At 39.5% G+C, this 25,281-nt stretch overlaps 2 protein-coding genes across 3 annotated transcripts in view; one reads left to right on the forward strand and one right to left on the reverse strand.

Moving 5' to 3' along the window:
• Positions 1–448: 448 nt before the first annotated feature.
• ogfod2 (2-oxoglutarate and iron-dependent oxygenase domain containing 2) lies at positions 449–14,885 on the reverse strand. The gene is made up of 7 exons (XM_061986030.2): positions 14,358–14,885; positions 14,208–14,264; positions 10,568–10,678; positions 9,972–10,071; positions 7,722–7,846; positions 7,393–7,650; positions 449–5,146 (listed from the first exon to the last, which is right to left on the reverse strand). Exons 1-7 carry the CDS (start codon positions 14,490–14,492, stop codon positions 4,880–4,882), a joined length of 1,053 nt encoding a protein of 350 aa, XP_061842014.1. The 5' UTR covers positions 14,493–14,885; the 3' UTR covers positions 449–4,879.
• Positions 14,886–17,741: 2,856 nt separating this feature from the next.
• The window catches only part of LOC140679230 (gypsy retrotransposon integrase-like protein 1), an 11,885-nt gene continuing 4,345 nt past the window's right edge, over positions 17,742–25,281 (forward strand). For both annotated transcript variants that reach the window (XM_072914223.1, XM_072914222.1), the window contains exons 1-4: positions 17,742–18,082; positions 22,885–23,078; positions 23,166–23,277; positions 23,358–23,496. In XM_072914223.1, the coding sequence (XP_072770324.1) occupies positions 17,908–18,082; positions 22,885–23,078; positions 23,166–23,277; positions 23,358–23,496 (620 nt within the window). In that variant the 5' untranslated portion in view covers positions 17,742–17,907. The remainder of the gene's footprint in view (positions 18,083–22,884; positions 23,079–23,165; positions 23,278–23,357; positions 23,497–25,281) is intronic.

The following is a 25,281-nucleotide window of genomic DNA, read 5'->3' on the forward strand; positions in this document are numbered from 1 at the left end:
CTGTGGGCCGCACTTGTTTACACTTTTCCACCACTTCTGGCAGTAATGACAATCTTAAACATACAGAAGAAGTCTAGAACTCACAGCATTGAGAAGTTTGGGTAACACTTTAGTATGGGGAACATATTCACCATTAATTAGTTGCTTAACATGCAATTTAGTAACATATTGGCTCTCAATTAGTCATTATTAAGTACTTATTAATGCCTTATTCTGCATGGCCTTATTATACAACCAGTAAGCCATTAACTAAGAGTCTTCCCTCAATATCAATCAATCAATCAATCAATCTTTATTTATATAGCCCTAAATCACAAGTGTCTCAAAGGGCTGCACAAGCCACAACGACATCCTCGGTACAAAGCCCACATACGGGCAAGGAAAAACTCACCCCAGTGGGACGTCGATGTGAATGACTATGAGAAACCTTGGAGAGGTTTCCTAACCTCAGAATTATTGCTTATTAGTAACCCTAACCCTTATATGTTCCCCTAGTGTCCAAATAACTCTTAATTAAGTCTTTATTACTTTAATAAACAACTAATTAATGGTGAATATGTTCCCCATACTAAAGTGTTACTGAAGTTTCTTAAGCGCAAAAAATATGATTCAAGTTGTGAAGCTATATTTTCATTTGCACTTTAATTTTATTCACAGTTTAGTTAAGAACAATAATCATTCATTTATTTATTTTAGCACATTATTGCATGCAGAAAAAAAACATAATTTATGAGTCCCTTCTTATGCAGTATATATTTGGTTAGTACTAGTACTAGTTAGTAATCAGCCTGACCAAAGTCTTAGGTTTATCTTTTAAATAAATTATCTTTGTGATTATGTGCTAGCACAGTTTAGGGATATTTTCTGTGTTTAATTGAGCGTTACAGTAGGCTTTATGATGGCATTGTGTTTATATACACAGTATGAGTGCACATGTGTACCTTGTTTGAGTGTTAATATTGAAATTGTGATATCGTGCAAGCCGACTTTCAATTAGTAGGAAAATTGCAGGGGGGGGATGTAAAAATGTATGACCTTTGCACAATACCTCTGTGGACCCTCTAGGTGTGGCGGACGCCTGGTTTAAAAGATACACTATATTGCCAAAAGTATTTGACCACCCATCCAAATGATCAGAATCAGGTGTCCTAAACACTTGGCCCGGCCACAGGTGTATAAAATCAAGCACTTAAGCATGGAGACTGTTTCTACAAACATTTGTGAAAGAATGGGCTGCTCTCAGGAGCTCTGTGATTTCCAGCGTGAAATGTCTTCGCTCCTAAATATTCCAAAGTCAACTGTCGGCTTTATTATAAGAAAATGGAAGAGTTTGGGAACAACAGCAACTCAGCCATGAAGTGGTAGGCCACGTAAACTGACAGTGGGGTCAGCGGATGCTGAAGCGCATAGTGCAAAGACTTTCTGCACAGTCAGTTGCTACAGAGCTCCAAACTTCATGTGACCTTCCAATTAGCCCACGTGCAGTACGCAGAGAGCTTCATGGAATGGGTTTCCATGGCCGAGCAGCTGCATCTAAGCCATACATCACCAAGTCCAATGCAAAGTGTGGGATGCAGCGGTGTAAAGCACGTCCCCACTGGACTCTAGAGCAGTGGAGACGCCTTCTCTGGACTGATGAATCACGCTTTTCCATCTGGCAATCTGATGGACCAGTCTGGGTTTGGAGGTTGCCAGGAGAACAGTACATTTTGGACGAGATTGTGCAGAGTGTGAAATATGGCGGAGGAGGCATTATGGTGTGGGGTTGTTTTTCAGGAGTTGGGCTTGGCCCGGAACTTTGAATGCTCCAGGATACCAAAACATTTTCGACAATTCCATGTTCCCTACCTCTTCCAACATGACTGTGCACCAGTGCACAAAGCAAGGTCCATAAAGACATGGATGACAGAGTCTGGTGTGGATGAACTTGACTGGCCTCCCCAGAGTCCTGACCTGAACCGGATAGAACACCTTTGGGATGAATTAGAACGGAGACTCAGAGCCAGGCCTTCTCGACAAACATCAGTGTATGACCTCACCAACGCGCTTTTGGAATAATGGTGTAAAATTCCTATAAACACACTCCGCAACCTTGTGGACAGCCTTCCCAGAAGAGATGAAGCTGTAAATAGCTGCAAAAGGTGGACCGACATCATATTGAACCCTATGGGGTTAGGAATGGGATGGCACTTCAAGTTCATATGTGAGTCAGGTAAGGCTGAAACGACGCGTCGACATAGTCGACGCCATCGGTTACGTAAATACGTCGACGCTGTTTTTGTGCGTCGACGCGTCGCATATTTACGTCACACTACCATCATGGCGGAGCGCAAAGCAGACGATGCGAGCGGTGCGAGCGAGGGGAAAAAAGCACGCCAAAAGTCGTCAAAAGTGTGGGAGTGTTTCAATAAACGGCCTAATAATTTTGTAGCGGCGAACAGCTGTCTCGTCAGCTGAAGTGCGAGCTCGCAACCGTGGCTGCTGAGCAACCAGCCAAACCCCACTTAATAAAATAATATTTTATCTTAGAGCACATCCGCATCCCTATTCACCTAGGCAACCCCAGGAAATGTATATAATTGGGCATTATTTCGGCCAGTCGGCTTATATGATCAGAACCGATCAGTTTACGTTCACGCGCAGGTATAACACGGCGCGCTCCCGTCTCATCTGCTAGTGCGCGAGCCCGGTAATTAGACCGCTGTGTCAAATCAAGGAGTACAAAAGACGCCAGCGCAGAGTGGAAAAAAGTTTAGTTCGTTACAGAAAACCCAGAGTTGTGCCAAAAGTGTACCAAAACCAAAAGCTGAACAGACAGCCGGTAAGATCGCACTTTAGTTCTCTTTGTGGGTGTGGCGCACCTGTTGCGCTGGTGAGATGGGGGGGCTTAAATAGTCTGGAGGCTAAATACACACGGTGTTTTATGTAACTGTTGTTTAGTAAGGAAGTGTTGATATTCTTTGCTTAGTTTGATAAATGTTGGAGCAGTTTGTTTCATCAGGAGGGTGAAGTCGCTCAACTTAAAGTGTTGGATTTAACTGTGTTGGATCATTGGCTGCTGGTGAGGGCATAGAAAAAGGGGCATTTTTCTACCAGTAGACAGCGTTTAAGATTGAGTGTTTCACTGCTAAATTAATAATATATTTATATTGAATATGGATTTTAAATATGTATCTAAATAGGTGCTTAATTGGTTAGGTATTTATGTATTTGCATATTGGGTTTTCTGCTGCATTTATCTATTGTGTTTCTGGGTTTAAATGTATTTTATATGTATCTTGGTGCATTTATGTTGAGACAATTTATTTAAAATCTGTTTTAACTTAAAGGGAAAAGATGTGTCCATTTTCTTGCACTTGTTTAATGGTTAAGAGTTTGATAGCCTAATTAATAATTGTAAATTATGGGATTGATAATTGATTGATTTTTTACAGCATGTTAATCTTGTGGTGTTTTGTCCTTAAAGGTTTTTCACCTACTAAAGAAGCTAAAGGCTACTAAAGAAGCTAAAGGCTACTAAAGGCTACTAAATACAGCTAATGACAGCTAAAGAAACTAAAGTCTACTAAAGTCTACTAACACTGCTAAAGACTGCTAAAAAGACTAAAGAAGAAAAAAGATGCTGTTTCTTCGTTGGAAAAACTGTTGCAAACTAAAGGAAAATAAAAGGAAAAAGTAACTACGGTCTGGTCTTTTGAGTGAAATCCAGAAGCCACATTCAGCATTGGTACATCCCTTCAAGTGTGGGATAAGCACAGCGAAAAAAGCAAAACACTTGACAGTTGTTGTATGCACACTGTGTCGAGCGGAAATGGCCTATCATAGCAGCACAACGGCTATGAACGAACATTTGAAAAGAAAACACCCGACAGCGTTCTTGCCATCACCATCAACTAGTCAATCGTCCGCGTGAGTATACGTTGTCATCATTACACAAAAACATGAATGTGTCATTTGTATCTGCGTTGTAAATTCATAAACTAAAACACTGTTTCGCTCTGAGAGGCGCGTTTGGCGTGCCTGTTCAGTGTTTACAAAGACGCGCTCCTCTTTAACGCTAACGTTAATTAGTTGTGCAAATACCTTTTACAACATTAACAGTTACATATACTATGTACAAACGAACAATTAACTTTCACTTTAATCATACTATCATTGTTGTGTTATTAAGCAAAATAAGCAATACTTTTACTTTTGAAATGCTTATACTATTGCAGAATATTAAGATTTGCACTGGATGTTTACTTTTATATTTGCACATTAAAAAGCAAATAAGCTACTTTTAATTTTGTTAAATGTTAAAAGTTTTAAATGCTTACATTGTTACAGAATATTTTGTCATGTTGTTGTCAATGTTGACTGAGTGGCCATACTTTTTTTTTGTAAATAAGTCATGCCTTTTGAAAAAACTGGCCTAAATTTATTTTTTCATCTTCATTTTAAATAAAAAAAATTATCGGTAAAAGGAAAAATAATCTATAGATTAATCGAAAAAAATAATCTATATATTAACCGATTAATCGAAAAAATAATCTATAGATTAATCGATAGAAAAATAATCGTTAGCTGCAGCCTTAGAGTCAGGGCAGGTGGCCAAATACTTTTGGCAATATAGTGCATGAAGTACATTCACAACTGAAACAACAAATACATTTAGCCATGAAGCTAAAGTGCTTATTTGACACACATTATACGTAAAAAGATGTGACGGCCAGCTCTGACCTTCAGTTTGGTTAACAAGCTGACATAAATAGACTCCTGTGTCGGTGCTCAATAGTAAAAACGTTTCTTTGACACTGTCCACAGCTCAATCCAAGTGGGTTAAAAAGTGGAAGAATGTTTGTGTAAGCAGATGACATCACACTTGCAGTTGCACGCGTCAGGTAAGTGCGCACGAGTTGGCGAGCAGTGGAGCGGCGTGTCTGGTGAATCCATCAGCGAAGCCTTCTCCTTCCACCAGCGCTGGCCTCCTGTTGCACATGGGGCAGAGTTTGTTGCGCACCTGTGAGGATCTCATCCAGACGATGAGGTTCCATCGCTGGCCAGAGGAGATGGGCAGGGCTCCGTGCATGTGCTGGCCTCGATGGAGAACCCCTTCGCTTTGTTTGTGTTCAACCTCCGTACACTCGCTGTCACGTAAAGGCACCTGTAAACAAATAATAGGATGCTTCAAGAAACAAACAATAATACTATATTTTATTTGTGAAAGCACTTTACATTGAACAAACAATCTCAAAGTGCTACAGTGCATTTAAAAACAAAAACAAAGCTAGAACAACAAATAGCTGCCCCAACGAGTAAGATAAATAGTAAAATAAAATAAAAACTAGAACAGCCTAATAGCTAGAACTAGCACACATAAATCTAACAAAAGGCTTTTTTAAAAAGATGCGTTTTTAAGCCTTTTTTAAAAGCCTCCACAGTCTGTGGTGCCCTCAGGTGGTCAGGGAGAGCGTTCCACAGACTGGGAGCGGCGGAGCAGAAAGCCCGGTCTCCTATGGCGTCCTCTCAAACACTACGATTTACTAAGATCCAAATACCACACGCTGAACAGCGTGTACAAATTGTGTGTACTATTAGTGGGCTTGTTGCGTGTGATCTAAGACTGCGTGTACAATTGAGAAGACAGAAAAGGGAGAATGGACGCATTTTGGTCTAAAAACTAAAGATAAAGGTGAAGTTATAACACTGAAACGCCATCAGCAAGAGGTGCTTTAACACATGGCTAACTAGCTAGCGGCTAACGTCCATCCGCAATCTGCAGTGTTGTAGCTACTTCTAAATAAAATAAAGTAAGTTTCTTACAAGTAACATTATCACTGGAGGACAAGGAATAGCTATACATGCTTCACTACACATGGTAGCTCATCGGCGTCACAATTAAATGCCATGGGTGGATCTACACCTGACATCCACTGTAATGACACCAAGTACACGAGCATATCTAGTCGATACTACTATGATTACATCGATAATGTTTGGCATCACAACATCTTCTTTCGTTTTTTTAAATGTATATTATGTTGATAAACTCAGTAAATACGTCCCTGGACACATGAGGACTTTGAATATGACCAATGTATGATCCTGTAACTACTTGGTATCGGATCGATACCTACATTTGTGGTATCATCCAAAACTAATGTAAAGTATCAAACAAGAAAAGAATAAGTGATTATCACATTTTAACAGAAGTGTAGATAGAACATGTTAAAAGAGAAAATAAGCTGATATTAACAGTAAATGGACAAGTAGTTTAATAATGCATTTTTACAGTTTGTCCCCCATAGTGTTGACAAAATACTAGAATGATAAATGACACAATATGTTCCTGCATATGTCAGCAGTTAAAATAGGAGCCTTTGTTTGTTTACTTACTACTAAAAGACAAGTTGTCTAGTACAGTGGTTCTCAAATGTGGGTACGCGTACCCCTGGGGGTACTTGAGATTTTTTTTAAATATTCTAAAAATAGCAACAATTCGAAAATCCTTTATAAATATATTTATTGAATAATACTTCAACAAAATATGAATGTAAGTTCATAAAGTGAACATCAAATCAAGTAGGCTATTCCATTCATTACAATGCAACAATGCAACATTCAGTGCTGACAGCTGGATTTTTTGTGGACATGTTCCATAAATGTTGATGTTAAAGATTTCTTTTTTTTGTGAAGAAATGTTTAGAATTAAGTTCATGAATCCAGATGGATCTCTATTACAATCCTCAAAGAGGGCACTTTAAGTTGATGATTACTTCTATGTGTAGAAATCTTTATTTATAATTGAATCACTTGTTTATTTTCAACAGGTTTTTAGTTATTTGTATATCTTTTTTTCCAAATAGTTAAAGAAAGACCACTACAAATGAGCAATATGTTGCACTGTTATACAATTTAATAAATCAGAAACTGATGACATAGTGCTGTATTTTACTTCTTTATCTCTTATTTTCAACCAAAAATGCTTTGCTCTGATTAGGGGGTACTTGAATTAAAAACATTTTCACAGGGGGTACATCACTGAAAAAAGGTTGAGAACCACTGGTCTAGTATGTTCACTATTTTATTTAAGGACTAAATTACAATAATAAACATATTTTCCATGTACCTTAAGATTTTTTGTTAAAATAAAGACAATAATGACTTTTCTTGTGGTCCCCTTTATTTCGAAAAGTATCGAAATACATTTTGGTACCGGTACCAAAATATTGGTATCGGGACGAAACTAGTTTTAATACACGCAAACCTTTAGTCGATCAGGCCCTGGTCTTTGATCCCATTAAAGTGAGTTCAAAGGACTATAGCAGCACCTCAGTTTTCATACTCTCCAAAATTGTGTGATTCCGTTTTTGACAATGTGTTATCGTGCAATAAACACAAACACCTTACCTGTCTCATATCGCCAAAGTAAAGGTTTCCCTCTGTGAAATCCCTGCCCAAGGAGACGTTGAGTGTGATCTCTGCGTTATCGTAGTGGTAGCTGAGGTCCAGGTCTTCGTTCATGTCGTATTTGACAACAAAGGCTTTGTGACTGTCAAGACTGCATCCTCCGCAGTCTGGGTAGAGCAAGGAGGTAAGATGATGCAAGTACTGCTCTCGGAGAGGTGTGACGAAGCCCTCGTCGAAGCCCAGTTCATTCAAGAGCATCTAGGAAAATCACAATGAAAGATCTTTTGAGTGAAGTCGTATGTTTAAGATTCAATAGTTGTGGTCTTTACCCCATAGTTGTTCATGGTGTTAGGTCGGCCTTTGGGCGCTGCAGAACGCTCAAAGTGCTCCAGCTCCTCTATCAGGTCCTCACAGAAGTTTTTGTGAAACACAGGAAAGCGATACACCCTCGAAGCTTGAACAGAATAGTCGGTAAGTCAAGAGATGTTTTGTGTGGAAGTGTCACACATAACTTTGTTCACCTGCCACATTAGTCACATGTTCAGTCCAAAACCTGTGTTAACTAGATGTTTTTGTCATGGTGTTGAAAAATGGGACTCTTTCAAATGTGAAAAAGCAAGGTTGTTTTGAATGGTCGACAAGACCAAGGAAATCATCGTCGACTTCAGGAGGCACCAGTCCAGCCATGCTCCACTCTTCATCAACGGCACAGCAGTGGAGATAGTAATTGTTGCGTTCGGACCAGATGTTCCTCCCAGGGAATTTAAGTTGCTGGTCACTCCCAAGTTCTTTTGATGACACATAAGCTGAGTTCTTTGACCACCAGACAGAATGGGTATTTTGTGATTTATTTTCAAAGCTTTGAAAATAAACGTGAGACCAATCCAGTACAGCAAGCCTTCACTCGCGCAGCTAAAATGGTCTAATCTAACATACGGAAAAACTTCTCTTCTATAGTGTGTCTCTCGCCCCCACCCTCGTTCTCCCTCCCTCCAGCCCGAACACATGCCCATTCTCCTCCTCAGCTGGACACAGGAACAGATAAGAGAAGGAGTTATAGCAACTCCCTGCATTCCTAAAGTCAAGGTAACTCACAGTGGACTTGAGGATAACCAGAAAGAAAATAAAATGGAAAAACACTCTCTTCTCCTATCCCCCCCCCCCCCGCCCTCATCTCTCTCACCTTAACACAAGCCCATTGTGCCTCTTATCTAGAGCCGGCCTGAGACGGGAAGCAGAGAGGATTCTTCCTTACATTCCTAAGCTTCAAGGTTGGCACACAGTACTTGCAGACAACCAAAAGAGAACAAATGGAAGAACACTAGCTGTTTTGTAATATGACTATGAAAATAAAGAAGTAACACTTAAATATGGATATATGTAAATATCTGCCTCCGACATAAGCAGCACCTAGTTCCTGGGGGTGCAGATAACTGACAATATGACCTGGTCCCTACACACCGGAGCACTTGTAAAAAGAGCTCAGCAGCGCATGCACTTTTTGCGTCGGATGAAAAGAGCACAGCTCCCTCCCCACATTCTCACCACATTCTACAGAGGCGCTATAGAGAGCCTGCAGTGCCTCAGACTGGAAGTCTCTGCAGAGAGTGGTGAGGACGGCGGAATAGATCCATCAGGACTCCTCTTCCTCCTATCCAGGAGATCGCAAAAAGCCGCTGCCTGACCAGGGCTCAGAAAATCTGCAGAGACTCCTCCCACCCCCACCAAGGACTGTTTTCACTGCTGGACTCTAGAAAGAGGTTCCGCAGCCTCCGTTGCAGAACCTCCAGGTTCTGCAACAGTTTCTTCCCTCAGGCCATTAGACTCTTGAACGCATCATAATAATCCCCTCAATTCCCCCCCAAAATGGATTAACTCGCTGGAATATAAAGACAATATAACATACATCCATAAACGTGGATGCATATGCAAAAGTGCAATATATTTATCTGGGGCGGGGTAGCATATTGGGGGGTGTATATTGTAGCATCCCCGAAGAGTTAGTGCTGCAAGGGGTTCTGGGTATTTGTTCTGTTGTGTTTATGTTGTGTCACGGTGCGGATGTTCTCCCGAAATGTGTTTGTCGTTCTTGTTTGGTGTGGGTTCACAGTGTGGCGCATATTTGTAACAGTGTTAAAGTTGTTTGTACGGCCACCCTCAGTGTGACCTGTATGGCTGTTGATCAAGTATACATTGCATTCACTTGTATGTGTGAAAAGCCGTAGATATTATATGATTGGGCTGACACACAAAGGCAGTGCCTTTAAGGTTTATTGGCGCTCTGTACTTCTCCCTTACGTCTGTGTACCACTCCATACGGCGGCGTTTTAAAAAGTCATAAATTTTACTTTTTTGAAACTGATACCGATAATTTCCGATATTACATTTTAAAGCATTTATCGGCCGATTGTATCGGCAGTCCGATATTATCGGACATCTCTACACAAATAACTAGAAATGGATGGCGACACAGTATATGACCATGTATCCCACCAGACCATAAAGCCAAGTGTCCAGTGTTCCATGCTAATACACTGAGTGCTTTCAATTCAAGACAATACAATGTTTGTGTAATTCACCTGCTTCTTCCTCCAACAATTCAGAAAGACTGTTGAGTGTGACTGAGCCACTTCGACAATACTCGACAAGATGCTTGAACTTTGGCGTGAGGAAGTTTTCCTGTGAAGAAACATGCAAAAGATGTTTATGGATCATTAATGGAGCTCCGCCGCTCCCAGTCTGTGGAACGCTCTCCCTGACCACCTGAGGGCACCACAGACTGTGGATGCTTTTAAAAAAGGCTTAAAAAATTGTTTTTTTAAAAAGTATTTTTTTAGATGTATGCATACTAGTTCTAGCTATCAGGCTTTTCTAGTTTTTATTTTTATTTTTTTATTTTTTTAATACACTATAGCACTTTGAGGTTGTTTGCTCAATGTAAAGTGCTTTTTTTTTTACAAATGAAATCTATTATTATTATTATTATTATTACTACTTCACCCTTGCTCCTGATGGGTTGTGGCTAGGGCCTTGCATGGCAGCTGCCGCCATCAGTGTGTGAATGTGTGTGTGCGAATGGGTGAATGTGGAAATAGTGTCAAAGCGCTTTGAGTACCTTGAAGGTAGAAAAGCGCTATACAAGTATAACCCATTTACCATGTTCAACAAACAATACCTGAAGATGGTAGACGTGAGGATGAAGAGGCTGGTATCCGTTTTTGATGGCTGACATTCTCTCCATAGATGTCACAGATAGACGCATTCGCCTTTCCACTTCCCGCGAAATCTAAGACAAGAAGAACGGTCAGCTTATCTTCATCTATCGTTTTCTATACCGCTTGCTGTCCTGTTCACAGAGTCACAAGTAAACTATATTTAAGGAAGCATATATGTACATACCACAGCTCAATGACAATATTGTTTTATCTAGAGGTCGCAAAAAAAGAAAACACAGAAAAAGAGTAAATGGTAACCCATCCATCCATCCATTTTCTACCGCTTGTCCCTCTTGGTGTCGCAACAGACAACATTCACACACTAGGGCCCATTTAGTGTTGCTAATTAACCTATCCCCATGCTGCTACCTCTCTGCTCCGCGAGGGCGTATAGATAGATAGATAGATAGATAGATAGATAGATAGATAGATAGATAGATAGATAGATAGTACTTTATTGATTCCTTCAGCAGAGTTCCCTCAGGAAAATTAAATGACGTTGCATGCGTGACAGTATGTAACGTATGTAAGAAGGTGCGCTTGTTTTATGTCTCTGTGAGAAGGATAGACAAGAAAGAGTGAGAAAAGCCTGAAGTGTAAGCTAAAAGCAACGGCGTGAGAACGTATACTCGAATACTCACGATATAGTCATTTTCTACATCGCACAGAGACAAACCCGCGATATATCGAGCATATTCGATATATCGCCCAGCCCTAGTTTGAATATAGGACAATAAAACACTCTACTTAAATCAATATTGTTTTAGCGTACCACTAGGTAGGGCCCGCGTACTACCACAGTTTGAAAATCACTGGTTTAAAAATGTGGAAAATTATATTTCTTTAGAGTGTAGTGGTAGAAAATGGACTTTGTTCAATTTCAATATTTCTTCATGATATATGCCTTGTATATTTGCCATTAAACATTTCAACTAGAGATGTCCGATAATGGCTTTTTTGCCGATATCCGATATTCCGATATTGTCCAACTCTTAATTACCGATTCCGATATCAACCGATACCGATACATACAGTCGTGGAATTAACACATTAATATGCCTAATTTTGTTGTGATGCCCCGCTGGATGCATTAAACCAGTGTTTTTCAACCACTGTGCCGCGGCGCACACTGTGCCGTGAGATACAGTCTGGTGTGCCGTGGGAGATTATCTAATTTCACATATTTGGGTTAAAAACATTTTTTGCAAACCAGTAATTATAGTCTGCAAATGATGTGTTGTTGTTGAGTGTCGGTGCTGTCTAGAGCTCGGCAGCGTAACCGTGTAATACTCTTCCATATCAGTAGGTGGCAGCCGGTAGCTAATTGCTTTGTAAAGGCAGGTAAAAAGGTGTCTTATGCTTAAACCAAAAATAAACAAAAGGTGAGTGCCGCTAAGAAAAGGCATTGAAGCTTAGGGAAGGCTATGCAGAACGAAAGTAAAACTGAACTGGCTACAAAGTAAACATAAACAGAATGCTGGACGACAGCAAAAACTTACTGTGGAGCAAAGACGGCGTCCACAATGTACATCCGAACATGACATGACTATCAACAATGTCCCCAAAAAGAAGGATAAAAACAGCAAAAATATTCTTGATTGCTAAAACAAAGTAGATGCGGGAATTATAAGACATGAAACTGCTACAGGAAAATACCAAAAAAAGAGAAAAAGCCACCAATAAAAGAGCGCAAGACAAGAACTAAAACACTACACACAGGAAAACAACAAAAAACTCCAAATAAGTCAAGGGGTGATGTGACAGGTGGTGACAGTACACCTACTTTGAGACAAGAGCTATAGTGATTCATGGTTGGTTATGGTTTAAATTCATATCCAACAATTGCGACAACAACTTTTTACTGTCAACTGAGTTTATGATTTGTGCTGGTGGTGTGCCTCCGGATTTCTTCAACGCAAAAAATGTGCCTTGGCTCAAAAAAGGTTGAAAAACACTGCATTGAACAATTTAACAAGGTTTTCCAAAATAAATCAACTCAAGTTATGGAAAGAAATGCCAACATGGCACTGCCATATTTATTATTGAAGTCACAAAGTGCTTTTTTTTTTTTTAACATGCCTCAAAACAGCAGCTTGGAATTTGGGACATGCTCTCTCAGGAAGTTGAGGTGGGCGGGGTCGAGGTGAGGGGAGTTACCGGGGGGGTGTATATTGTAGCGTCCCGAAAGAGTTAGTGCTGCAAGGGGTTCTGGGTAGTTGTTCTGTGGTGTTACGGTGCGGATGTTCCCCCGGGGGTGGGGCGGGGCGTGGTTGGAGGCGTGGTTAAGAGATATATATATATATATAAGAAATACTTGAATACTTGACTTTCAGTGAATTCTATTTATTACATATATATATATATATATATATATATATATATATATAAATATATATATATATATATATATATATATATATAAATAAAAGAAATACTTGAATTTTAGTGTTCATTTATTTACACATATACACACACATAACACTCATCTACTCATTGTTGAGTTAAGGGTTGAATTGTCCATCCTTGTTCTATTCTCTGTCACTATTTCAGAACACACACATTATACAAATATACATTATTAAATCAATAAGAAAACGGGAGCTCTAATTTGGGAGTCTGAATTAGGATCAGAAGTTCCTATATAAACATTGCGTACTCACGTCGCCTTTTTGTATTGATTACTGCAGCTGTGCACTGGATTCATTCACAAATACAAACTACAACTCACAAACACTTTAGAGTTAGGCTCCACCATCAGAATGTGTACTTAAACTTATAAAGATCACATGGATATTATTCAGTGAGTTGATTCACCAAAACTAACCTGTTATACAGGAGGAAAAAGCACACAGGACGTTTCAGTTGTTCACAGACTGGTCGCTCTCATCAGAATGACAAGACACTTCCGGTCTGCAGGTGATAGCATTCAATTGGGAAGAAACGCCCTACTGCCCCCTACTGACCAATGTGAATACTGATAAATGTGGAATGACAGCTCCAAAAACGAATTCAAACCACAAAATAAAATAAATAAATCAACACAAAAATGTGACACATTATGGGTGGGTCACATATGCATGTACAGTAGATGGCAGTATTGTCCTGTTTAAAAGTGTCACAACATTGCTGTTTACGGCAGACAAACTGCTTTACGGTAGACGAAAACTTGACTGCTGTTGTTGTGCGTTGTTACCGCGCTGGGAGGACGTTAATGAAACTGCCTAACAATAAACACACATAAGAAACCAAGAACTCGCCCTCCATCATTAGCTGTTTATATGGTGGGAAAGCGGACGTGAGAACAGGCTGTCAACACGTCACTCAGGTCCGCATGGAGCTGGAGGGGGCGTGGCCTCCAGCTCCGCCTGAATTTCGGGAGATTTTCGGGAGAACATTTGTCCCGGGAGGTTTTCGGAAGAGGCGCTGAATTTCGGGAGTCTCCCGGAAAATCCGGGAGGGTTGGCAAGTATGTAATTGGCACACCAGACTAGTGTGCTGCGGCACAGTGGTTGAAAAACACTGATATAAAGTACAGTATACAGAGTCTATATGTTGTACTTTAAATATATTGACTTATATCAGAACTATCTACACACTTGCCTTGTTGAGGATAGCATCAAACTGTTGCTGGGTGACGCAGCCAAGTCCGTTCAGAAGCTGAATAGTAAAATGATAATAAAACATTAAATGGGTATCAGAAAGTTAGACGTTAGATTACAATTGAAAGAAGGAAGAGTGGAGTCAACTTACTGCTTCGTAGTCCTGTCTGAACTGCTCCTCTGTTATAAAGCGAACATGGAGCTTGTAGTCTTCCAGAAAAATGTTGTCGGTGGTGAAGCAGTTACAGATACAAAACTGTGGCTTCTCACTTTCCTCGTTTGCCATTGTCGTGTTTCAGAAAACGACCGCCAACACTAAAACATACAATATGTCAGAACGACTAACGTCAAGCTACATTTGTGCTAGCGCAATTGACCATGATTACAACTTCCGGCTTACAACGCAAAAGTGGACTATCGACAAAGATGGAACTTCTATTTTCACCATTTATGTCATTGACTAAAATCTAATAATTTCAATATTCAAAATAATGATAATAATGAAATATTATTTTTGTATAATTATGTGGCGCAAACTCATAAAGTCACGTGACTACTTCCGTGTTACGGCTCATTACCATGACCACCGCATCTGGGTCACAAAGTGGTTTTGTTAATCAACTTTTAAATATTTGATATATTTAGTGTAACCGAGGGTTTATGGCAGTCGCCTATACTGTATAAAAATATAAAATAACAAACACGGAGGTTCCAGTTTTACACGACGACCACTTTATTTCGTTCACGTCCAAAACTCAACTCCACCACACTTCCGCTCTTAGCGCCTTCAAAATAAAAGCTCCAGGCATATCCTGTATGGCAGCTTATAACAGGAACTTAACAAAAGAGGCAAGTCCATAAAAATAGGTTACATTAGCAAAATCAAAAAGTTTAACTTTTTAGAAAATGGTTGAAATGGTGGCGATCATTTAAAAAAAATCTTTATATACCCCGTGTTGGTTTTTATATTCTGGTTCTCTTTTACAACTAGGTAAACTATTGTTTTTATACAAAACATAAATAAAACATTTCAAATATCAAAGCCACGTGACAATACAGAAGCTTTGTCGTATTGCTTGTATTCCGTCACGTGACTTCTTCACGGAAGTGAAAACCAAGCCAAGATGGCAGTTGTACAGCAAGCAATGCGCAAACTATCTGAGTACAAAAGAGGCTTAAATCGTCCTGCAAAAAGCAGATACGAGCAAAAAAAAAAATCAAACTATAGATAGGTCTTTATTGTCATTGCACAAGTACAACAAAACTTTGTTTTCAGCACAAACCCGTTCAAGATTAGACAAACAAACAGTGTACAGGGTTACAGAACAGGAACGCTGATGGGTCGCCACAAGGCGCCCCGTAAAAGATGGGAAAAAGGTAAACGCTGGGCAAGGATGTGTAAAAAAATACAATCTAGACTGGGAAAAAAACCTCCATAGCAAAGCACATATACATATTACAACGTACATCTCGAGATATCTAGCAACAGCGGGAAGGGAGTGCGAGGTCATGATGGTAGGCCGCAGCTCTCAGGCGCTGACCATCCATTCATCACCCCAAACTATGCAATTGAATAAGAAAAATCCAAGCCATAACATAACTCGAAAGGAAGTTACGTAGTCTTTCAATGTTGTCAGTGAAGAAGTCATTCTGCAGCTTGTTTTGTTTTGATGTTATTTTTTATATTCAAAGTCACTTTAAATACAATACGATTATATTTTACTCCAAGTTGAGCATTTAAACAGCGAGGTAAAATAAATCGAATTAAATCCTCACACAAATAAAACCTGTTGGAGAAAGTAGAAATAATTATAAGATACAATATAAACAAACTTAGAATATTTTTTTACCATCATCCAATATTTAGTGAATAACTTGAAATCCTTAAACCAATGTGAGAATTTGGGTTTCACTTTGAGAAAGCGACTTTTTTGTATGAAATAAAAAATAGCTCGCAATATAATAATGTCGTTTATATATATATCGGTACATAAACTCAGTGAAGCACAAGCTCAGGTTTGTCACTAAAATGTCTGTCAAAAAGAACTGTGAAAAGAAATGCAACAATGCAATATTTATTGTTGACAGCTAGATTTTTTGTGGACATGTTCCATAAATATTGATGTTAAAGATTTCTTTTTTTTGTGAAGAAATGTTTAGAATTAAGTTCATGAATCCAGATGGATCTCTATTACAATCCCCAAAGAGGGCACTTTAAGTTGATGATGACTTCTATGTGTAGAAATCTTTATTTATGATTGAATCACTTGTTTATTTTTCAACAAGTTTTTAGTTATTTTTATATCTTTTTTTCCAAATAGTTCAAGAAAGACCACAACAAATGAGCAATATTTTGCACTGTTATACAATTTAATAAATCAGAAACTGATGACATAGTGCTGTATTTTACTTCTTTATCTCTTTTTTTCAACCAAAAATGCTTTGCTCTGATTGGGGGGTAATTGAATTTTTAAAAAATTCACAGGGGGTACATCGCTGAAAAAAGGTCGAGAACCACTGATCTAGCACAGTGTTTTTCAACCACTGTGCCGTGGCACACTAGTGTGTTGTGAGATACAGTCTGGTGTGCCGTGGGAGATTATCTAATTTCACCTATTTGGATTACAAATATTTTTTGCAAACCAGTAATTATAGTCTGTAAATGATGTGTTGTTGTTGAGTGTCGGTGCTGTCTAGAACTCGGCAGAGTAACCGTGTAATACTCTTCCATATCAGTAGGTGGCAGCAGGTAGCTAAAGTCGGAAACAGTGGGAGGCAGCGTGCAGGTAAAAAGGTGTCTAATGCTTAAACCAAAAATAAAGAAAAGGTGAGTGCCCCTAAGAAAAGGCATGGAAGCTTAGGGAAGGCTATGCAGAACGAAACTAAAACTGAACTGGCTACAAAGTAAACAAAAACAGAATGCTGGACGACAGCAAAAACTTACTGTGAGGGCATAGACGGCGTCCACAAAGTACATCCCAACATGACGTGACAATCAACAATGTCCCCAAAAAGAAGGATAAAAACGACTGGAATATTCTTGATTGCTAAAACAAAGTAGATGCGGTAAATATCGCTCAAAGGAAGACATGAAACTGCTACAGGAAAATACCAAAAAAAGAGAAAAAGCCACCAAAATAGGAGTGCAAGACAAGAAGTAAAACACTACACACAGGAAAACAGCAAAAAAGTCCAAATAAGTCAGGGTGTGATGTGACAGGTGGTGACAGTACACCTACTTTGAGACAAGAGCTATAGTGATGCATGCTTGGTTATGCTTTAAAGTCATATCCAACAATTGCGACAACGACTTTTTACTGTCAACTGAGTTTAATTTTTTAACGATTTGTGCTGGTGGTGTGCCTCCGGATTTTTTCAACGCAAAAAATGTGCCTTGGCTCAAAAAAGGTTGAAAAACACTGATCTAGCAGATGCAACATTACACATTGTAGTACCTACAGTAGGTGGCGGTGTAGGCACCTTTCAGACATTGAGTGCGAACCGCCAATAAACCAAAAGAAGAAGAAGAAGTAGTCTACGCGCATGCGCATCCGTCCCTGGTCGGGTAGTGATCCTCCTGTGTAAACAGGAGAAGAAGACTTCTGCTCTTCTCGCATGTTTACCGCGCTATCTTTAACAATGTCACCGTGACGTTGTTGTCCGACGCATTTCTGCTGCATTGTTGTCCGCGCTTTGTGGACATGCTGAGTGTGGACTCCTTGCAAGTGGCAGAAGAGGAGGTGGTGGACTCCAGCGCCACTAAACTGGGCGACATTTTCACCCTCATGGCCAAAGGCTGCTTCCCGCAGTCGATGCTCGACCATCCCGTACGGAAGAAGAATCTCAGGCGATATTCCAAGAAATTTATCATCGACGGTAAGTTGCTTTTAAAACGTTCCATTTACACATTTCAACTCCCCTTTGTTCCCCAACCATGTTGATTCAAATGACTTTTTGCAACATGAAGCATAATCAGAGGTGGGTAGAGTAGCCAGAAATTGTACTCAAGTAAGAGTACTGTTACTTTAGAGATGTATTACTCAAGTAAAAGTAAGGAGTAGTCACCCAAATATTTACTTGAGTAAAAGTAAAAAGTATGTTGTGAAAAAACTACTCAAGTACTGAGTAACTGATGCGTAACATACACACACACACACACACATATATATATATATATACACATACATATACATTGATATATACAGTATATAATTTATATGTATTTATTTTGCTGTTTTTGTTTACATGTTAAAGATGTTTTAATGAATATACATGCATGTTTAACATATAGATTCCTTTCTTTCATGCAGACTAGAATATAAGTTGGTGTATTACCTGATTCTGATGACTTGCGTTGATTGTAATCAGACAGTAGTGATGATAACGTCCACGTTTTCAAATGGAGGAGAAGAAAAGTTCCTCCTTTCTGTCTAATACCACATGAAAGTGGTGGGTTTTTGGCGTCTTATTTGTCCAGCTTCCATATTCGTTTTTATACACTTTACAAGAAATATATTGGCGTCAAACTCCTTAGCTTGCTAGCTTGTTTGCGCTGGCTTTCGGAGACTCTTGTTTTGAAAGCGCAGGCGCGATGGAGCGGCACTTTTATTGTGAAGACAGGAACTGTGCAGTCAGTCTTTAGGCTTTTGACGGGATGTACGGTTGAAATAAAAAAAAGTATCTTTTTTCCTTCACACTTTTGATTGATTGATTGGAACTTGTATTAGTAGATTGCACAGTACAGTACATTTTCCGTACAATTGACCACTAAATGGTAACACCCCAATAAGTTTTTCAACTTGTTTAAGTCAGGTCATGTGACCACCTGGCTCTGTTTGATTGGTCCAACGTCACCAGGACTACATCTGATTGGTGGAACGAAGTGAAACGTCACCAGTAAGGCAGGCACTTTGAAGGTCTGTCTGACAGACCAAAACAAACAAAGCGTGCATTAACAGATCGATAAAAATTAGTAGCGAGTAGCGAGCTGAATGTAGATAAAAGTAGCGGAGTAAAAGTAGCGTTCCTTCTCTATAAATATACTTAAGTAAAAGTAAAAGTATGTTGCATTAAAACTACTCTTAGAAGTACAATTTATCCCAAAAGTTACTCAAGTAGATGTAACGGAGTAAATGTAGCGCGTTACTACCCACCTCTGAGCATAATATACATGTATCTGTATGAACTTGTTTAAAATTCGTGTTCCTCCCTATTATAGTCTCCCCCCACTTCATTTGGAATATACCAATCAAACATTCTACGGTGGCTGACGAGGGCAAACGAGCAGCATCAAAACGCTCCAAACACGGAGATGATTTAAAGCAGGAGTGTCAAACTCAAATACAGAGTTGGGCAAAATTTAAAGGCCTACTGAAATGCGATTATCTTATTTAAACGGGGATAGCAGGTCCATTTATGTGTCATACTTGATCATTTCGGGATATTGCCATATTTTTGCTGAAAGGATTTAGTAGAGAACATCGACGATAAAGTTCGCAACTTTTGGTCGCTGATAAAAAAAGCCTTGCCTGTACCGGAAGTAGCAGACGATATGCGCGTGACGTCACAGGTTGTGGAGCTCCTCACATCTGCACATTGTTTACAATCATGGCCACCAGCAGCGAGAGCGATTTGGACCGAGAAAGCGACGATTTCCCCATTAATTTGAGCGAGGATGAACGATTTGTCGATGAGGAAAGTGAGAGTGAAGGACTAGAGGGCAGTGGGAGCGATTCAGATAGGGAAGATGCTGTGAGAGGCGGGTGGGACCTGATATTCAGCTGGGAATGACTAAAACAGTAAATAAACACAAGACATATATATATACTCTATTAGCCACAACACAACCAGGCTTATATTTAATATGCCACAAATTAATCCCGCATAACAAACACCTCCCCCCTCCCGTCCATATAACCCGCCAATACAACTCAAACACCTGCACAACACACTCAATCCCACAGCCCAAAGTACCGTTCACCTCCCCAAAGCTCATACAGCACATATATTTCCCCAAAGTCCCCAAAGTTACGTACGTGACATGCACATAGCGGCACGCACGTACGGGCAAGCGATCAAATGTTTGGAAGCCGCAGCTGCATGCGTACTCACGGTACCGCGTCTGCGCATCCAACTCAAAGTCCTCCTGGTAAGAGTCTCTGTTGTCCCAGTTCTCCACAGGCCAATGGTAAAGCTTGACTGTCATCTTTCGGGAATGTAAACAATGAAACACCGGCTGTGCTTGTGTTGCTGCAGCCGGCCGCAATACACCGCTTCCCACCTACAGCTTTCTTCTTTGCTGTCTCCATTGTTCATTGAACAAATTGCAAAAGATTCACCAACACAGATGTCCAGAATACTGTGAAATTTTGCGATGAAAACAGACTTACCGTAATAGCTGGCCACCATGCTGTCCCAAAATGTCCTCTACAATCCGGCGTCATCATACCGAGACGTTTTCAGCAGGATATTTCGCGCAAAATTTAAAATTGCACTTTAGTAAGCTAACCCGGCCGTATTGGCATGTGTTGCAATGTTAAGATTTCATCATTGATATATAAACTAACAGACTGCGTGGTCGGTAGTAGTGGGTTTCAGTAGGCCTTTAAAACTGAACAAAGCCGCGGGCCAAGGTTGAACAAATTAACCTTTTAGTAGGGACCCAAACAAGTTTTGCATTGAATATTGAACAAGCAAGGCTTATTTAACTTTATAGTGACATGCAAAATCGAGTTTCAAATAATAATAATAATAATTAAAAAATATCAATGGCATATCAAATACAATTTAAATAAAAATCGAATGCCTCTTTTCTATTTGCAGCCTTCAGAGGTAAATATCAACATTAACTTTTTCCACAGGCTAATAAATTTGAAAATAAAATAACAATGAATAAAACAAACATTCAGGACTTTAAACTGCTCAGTTTGCAACACACTGATCTAATCAGATACCTGCCATCTTTTCTTGGATGCTAGTTCATTAATGTCGGGGCTCAGGCTTTGAGCTGAGGCAACCTTCATTATCGAACGAAGGTGTTCATCAGTCATTATATCTCGTCCACCCGGACCACAGTCTTGAAGGCGTGCTTTAAATGCACTGCCCTTAACGTACTCTACGAGCTATCGTCACGTTCGCTTTTCATCCATTCTAACAACATGCCGGCCCAGTCAAAAGATATGTGCGGCTTCTGTACGCACACACAATTGAATGCAACGCATACTTCATCAACAGCGATACAGGTTACACTGAGGGTGGCCGAATAAAAAACTTTAACGCTGTTAGAAATATACGCCACAGTGTGAACCCACACCATACAAGAATGACAAACACATTTCGGGAGAACATCCGCACCGTAACATAACATAAACACAACAGAACAAATACCCAGAACCCTTTGCAGCACTAACTCTTCCGGGACGCTACAAGGTGTGTGTGTGTGTGTGTGTGTGGGGGGGGGTTACTTTGTTATATTATTTTGTTTCGCTGTTGATGAAGCATGCGTTGCATTCACGTGTGTGTGCGTATAGAAGCCGCACATATCTTATGACTGTGTCTGCACGATGTTAGAATGGATGATAAGCGGACGTGACGACAGCTCGTAGAGTACGTTAAAGGCAGTGAATGACGAGTCCGGCGATTAGTTGCAAATCGTGGCTTTATTGAGGTTTTGCACACAGCCAATCCAACAAAACACTAACCACTCCCCGCACTCACGCTACCGCTCCCTCCCCCGCCCACACACTCACCTCACATGCTGTCACATATTAAAGGGCTACACACACACATACGCTACTCTCATAACAAACGCTAACCCATTTGAAGCGTCACCACCACATTCAAGCAGCCTCTCCTCGGCGAGTCAGGCAGGGCTAAAGCAATAAAAAATGTTTTTATAGCAGCAGATTTAAGTCCATATTGCATTAGAAACTAGATTTTGACCCACTTCTATGGTGGAAGAACAATGAGCCCATATATCCTCTTACTGCCAAGTTAGCCAGGCTGGGGGGGGGGGAGAAAAGTTAATCTGAGGCTGAGTTGACTTGAAACTGTTTAATGTTGCACTTTTTATATGTAGAAGAAAAGTTTTGTCATTTTATTTAATCTGAGCAACAACTTGAGGCAGTTTAATGTTGATTAACGTGGACCCCGACTTAAACAAGTTGAAAAAGTTATCGGGATGTTACCATTTAGTGGTCAGTTGTACGGAATATGTACTGTACTGTGCAATCTACTAATAAAAGTCTCAATCAATCAATCAATCAAAAAAAGCACTTTGTTTGTTGAAAGGTTTTGTTAAGAAACCATTCTGAGCCTTATCTTATTTAGTTTTTATTTTATATATGTTGACCACATTAACCCTGGCAATGTGTGTATACGTATGTTATGCCATTGTTTACACATTTGGTAAATAAATAACCACAAAATGTATACTTTGTTGTTTTCTTACTGTACCGAAAATGAACCGAACCGTGACCTCTAAACCGAGGTACGTACCGAACCGACATTCTTGTGTACCGTTACACCCCTAAGTATTACACTTACAAAATTATTTAGGGGTAGTTGCGTCTTTCCCTGCAAGAGCAATTAAAAAAAAAGGAACTTTAGCATTTTGTATTTAACTTGGTGAATGGTGAAGATCCTTGCTTGCTTACATATTTTTGTCTCTGCATTTCAAGATGGCAAGCTGTATTACGTGGGCTTAAAGAAAGAGGAGAAACGAGAGGTGGTGATCGAGGCTGAAAGGAAGAGACAGATCTTCCTCGACTGCCACTTTAATGACATTGGCCATCATTTGGGTCAAAAGAAGACAGTCCACAGAATTCAGAGGAAGTACTACTGGCTGGGAATTATTAAAGATGTGGTGGACTGGGTGCGGTCATTATCTTATTACTCTTTTGTTTAACATCAGTCGACTGTAGCAATGTCTCACCCGTGTGATTGCAATGTTCTTTTTCAGATTAAAGTATGTGACATTTGCCAGCACGCAGAGAGGAATAAAAACCGGACGAGGACAGTCCGTCCGATCCAAGTGGATGCACCGTGGGATATCATTGGAATTGACCTCATAGGTTTTTCTCGCCTTATTCCCCAGCAATAAATGAACATCGATTGTGCTTTGTGTCATTGTCGGATTTTTTGTGTCACACAGGACCTTTTCCAGAGACCCAGCAAGGCAACACACATGCAACACTCCTCATCGATTACTTCAGCAAATGGCCCGAGGCGTTTGCGGTACAAAAGACCGACGCTGTGTCTGTTGCCAGATGTATTTCCAAATGCATGTCCAGGTAAAAGGACGCAAGTCTTGTTGTCCATATTTCCGTCTGGAAGTTATTGTAGTAGATCTTCCGCTATTTAGCGGAATTCTGCTTTTCTTCTAGCCAAAGTTGTATGTTTTTCTATTTCCGAATAAGACCGCTAACTTGGCCTCTCTCCAGCGCACCGTGGTTAACCGAGCATAGAAGACCGAGTACAACCTGAGAGTGCAGCCTTCACCAACTAAATGCCTTATAGTGATTGAGAGATTTCCTCAAGCCAAACAAAACATTGAACTATTGAAATAAACTATGGATGTTGTACATTTTAAAATGGCTAATATTGACATGGGGAATATATTTCCTCGACAAAAATACTGAACTATTGATGATGCGGTACAGTCATGAAAAAGAGGCGTGTCTTTCAGTTTGATTTATTTTGGAAAACCTTGTTACATTGTTTAATGCATCCAGCGGGGCATCACAACAAAATTAGGCATAATAATGTGTTAATTCCACGACTGTATATATCGGTATCGGTTGATATTGATAGAGTTGGACAATATCGGAATATTGGATATCGGCAAAAAAGCCATTATCGGACATCTCTACCCCTAACCAAATACGTCTAAATGAAGTCTGTGTTACTTAGAATATGTTCCCCATACTAAAGCATACCTGCCAACTACTCCGGTTTTCCCGTAATTAGTACGGTTTTCATCAACCTATTACGGGTTACGGTTGCAGTGATAAAAAATACGTTTTTTCATTAATTAAAAAAAATTATTTTTTTAAAATGCGCGAGGCTATTTATAGCACCGCTGCCAAGCACGAGGTATTGTTTCCAAACGAGCGAACGATCATGGAATCAGCCGGAGAAAAATCGCAAACGAGTCTTACACCGAAAAGAAAACTGCAGTCATTCCGTGAAGAATATTCAAAAGCCTATCCGGGAATAATTATCCGTTCCAAAAAGGGTGAAAACTACGCGAATTGCACCTTGTGCAGACAGGATTTTTCGATCGGACACGGAGGAAATAGCGATGTAAAAGACTACGTTGGGACAAAAAAACACAAGTCTAATGCCGTTGCTAGCGATACAAGTGGAAAACTTTCAACGTTTTTCGGATTTTAGCCACAAAAAGGTAATGACACCAATGTTATGTATTGGAATTGTTTAGTACTGTTATACTGTTAAAAGTGTTTATACTATTTATGCTTTCAAGTCCAAGTTGAAGAAATCTTGTTAAATGTTGACAGCATAACTACCAAAATACAGAAGTATGTCCTTAATATTTTTGCAGTGCTATTTCTGTTGAAAAGCTAAAATGATTACATTAGAGATGTGATGTGCCACTTTTCAAGTGTCTGATGGCTTAAATTAATTTTCATAAATTTTTCATATTTTGAATTCTTTTGAAAGGCTTACAAAAAAACTACATTTGAATTGTAATTCCATGCTATTGACAGGACTATTAATTTTAATGAAGTTAGCTTACCATGTTTACAGTATGATAATTGTGATAGAAATGTGAATTTTAGGCACAGAATATTTTTTACAATTGAACAAGGCAGTAGATTATACAAGCTTGGACAGAAAGTTAATAATGACACCAATTTTTTTTTTAATGGAATTGTTTAGTACTGTTTTACCATTTGTTTACTGTAAAAAGTGTTTATACTGTTTATACTTTCAATTAACAAATTGAAGTCTTGTGAAAGGTTGACAGGATAACTGGCATTAACTGTCAAAATAATTTCAAACTATTGAAGTTAGCTTACAGAATAAACATGTCAATCAACCCATATGATTTTTGC

Source organism: Nerophis lumbriciformis, linkage group LG12 (assembly GCF_033978685.3).
Source record: "Nerophis lumbriciformis linkage group LG12, RoL_Nlum_v2.1, whole genome shotgun sequence".
Classification (NCBI taxonomy): domain Eukaryota; kingdom Metazoa; phylum Chordata; class Actinopteri; order Syngnathiformes; family Syngnathidae; genus Nerophis; species Nerophis lumbriciformis.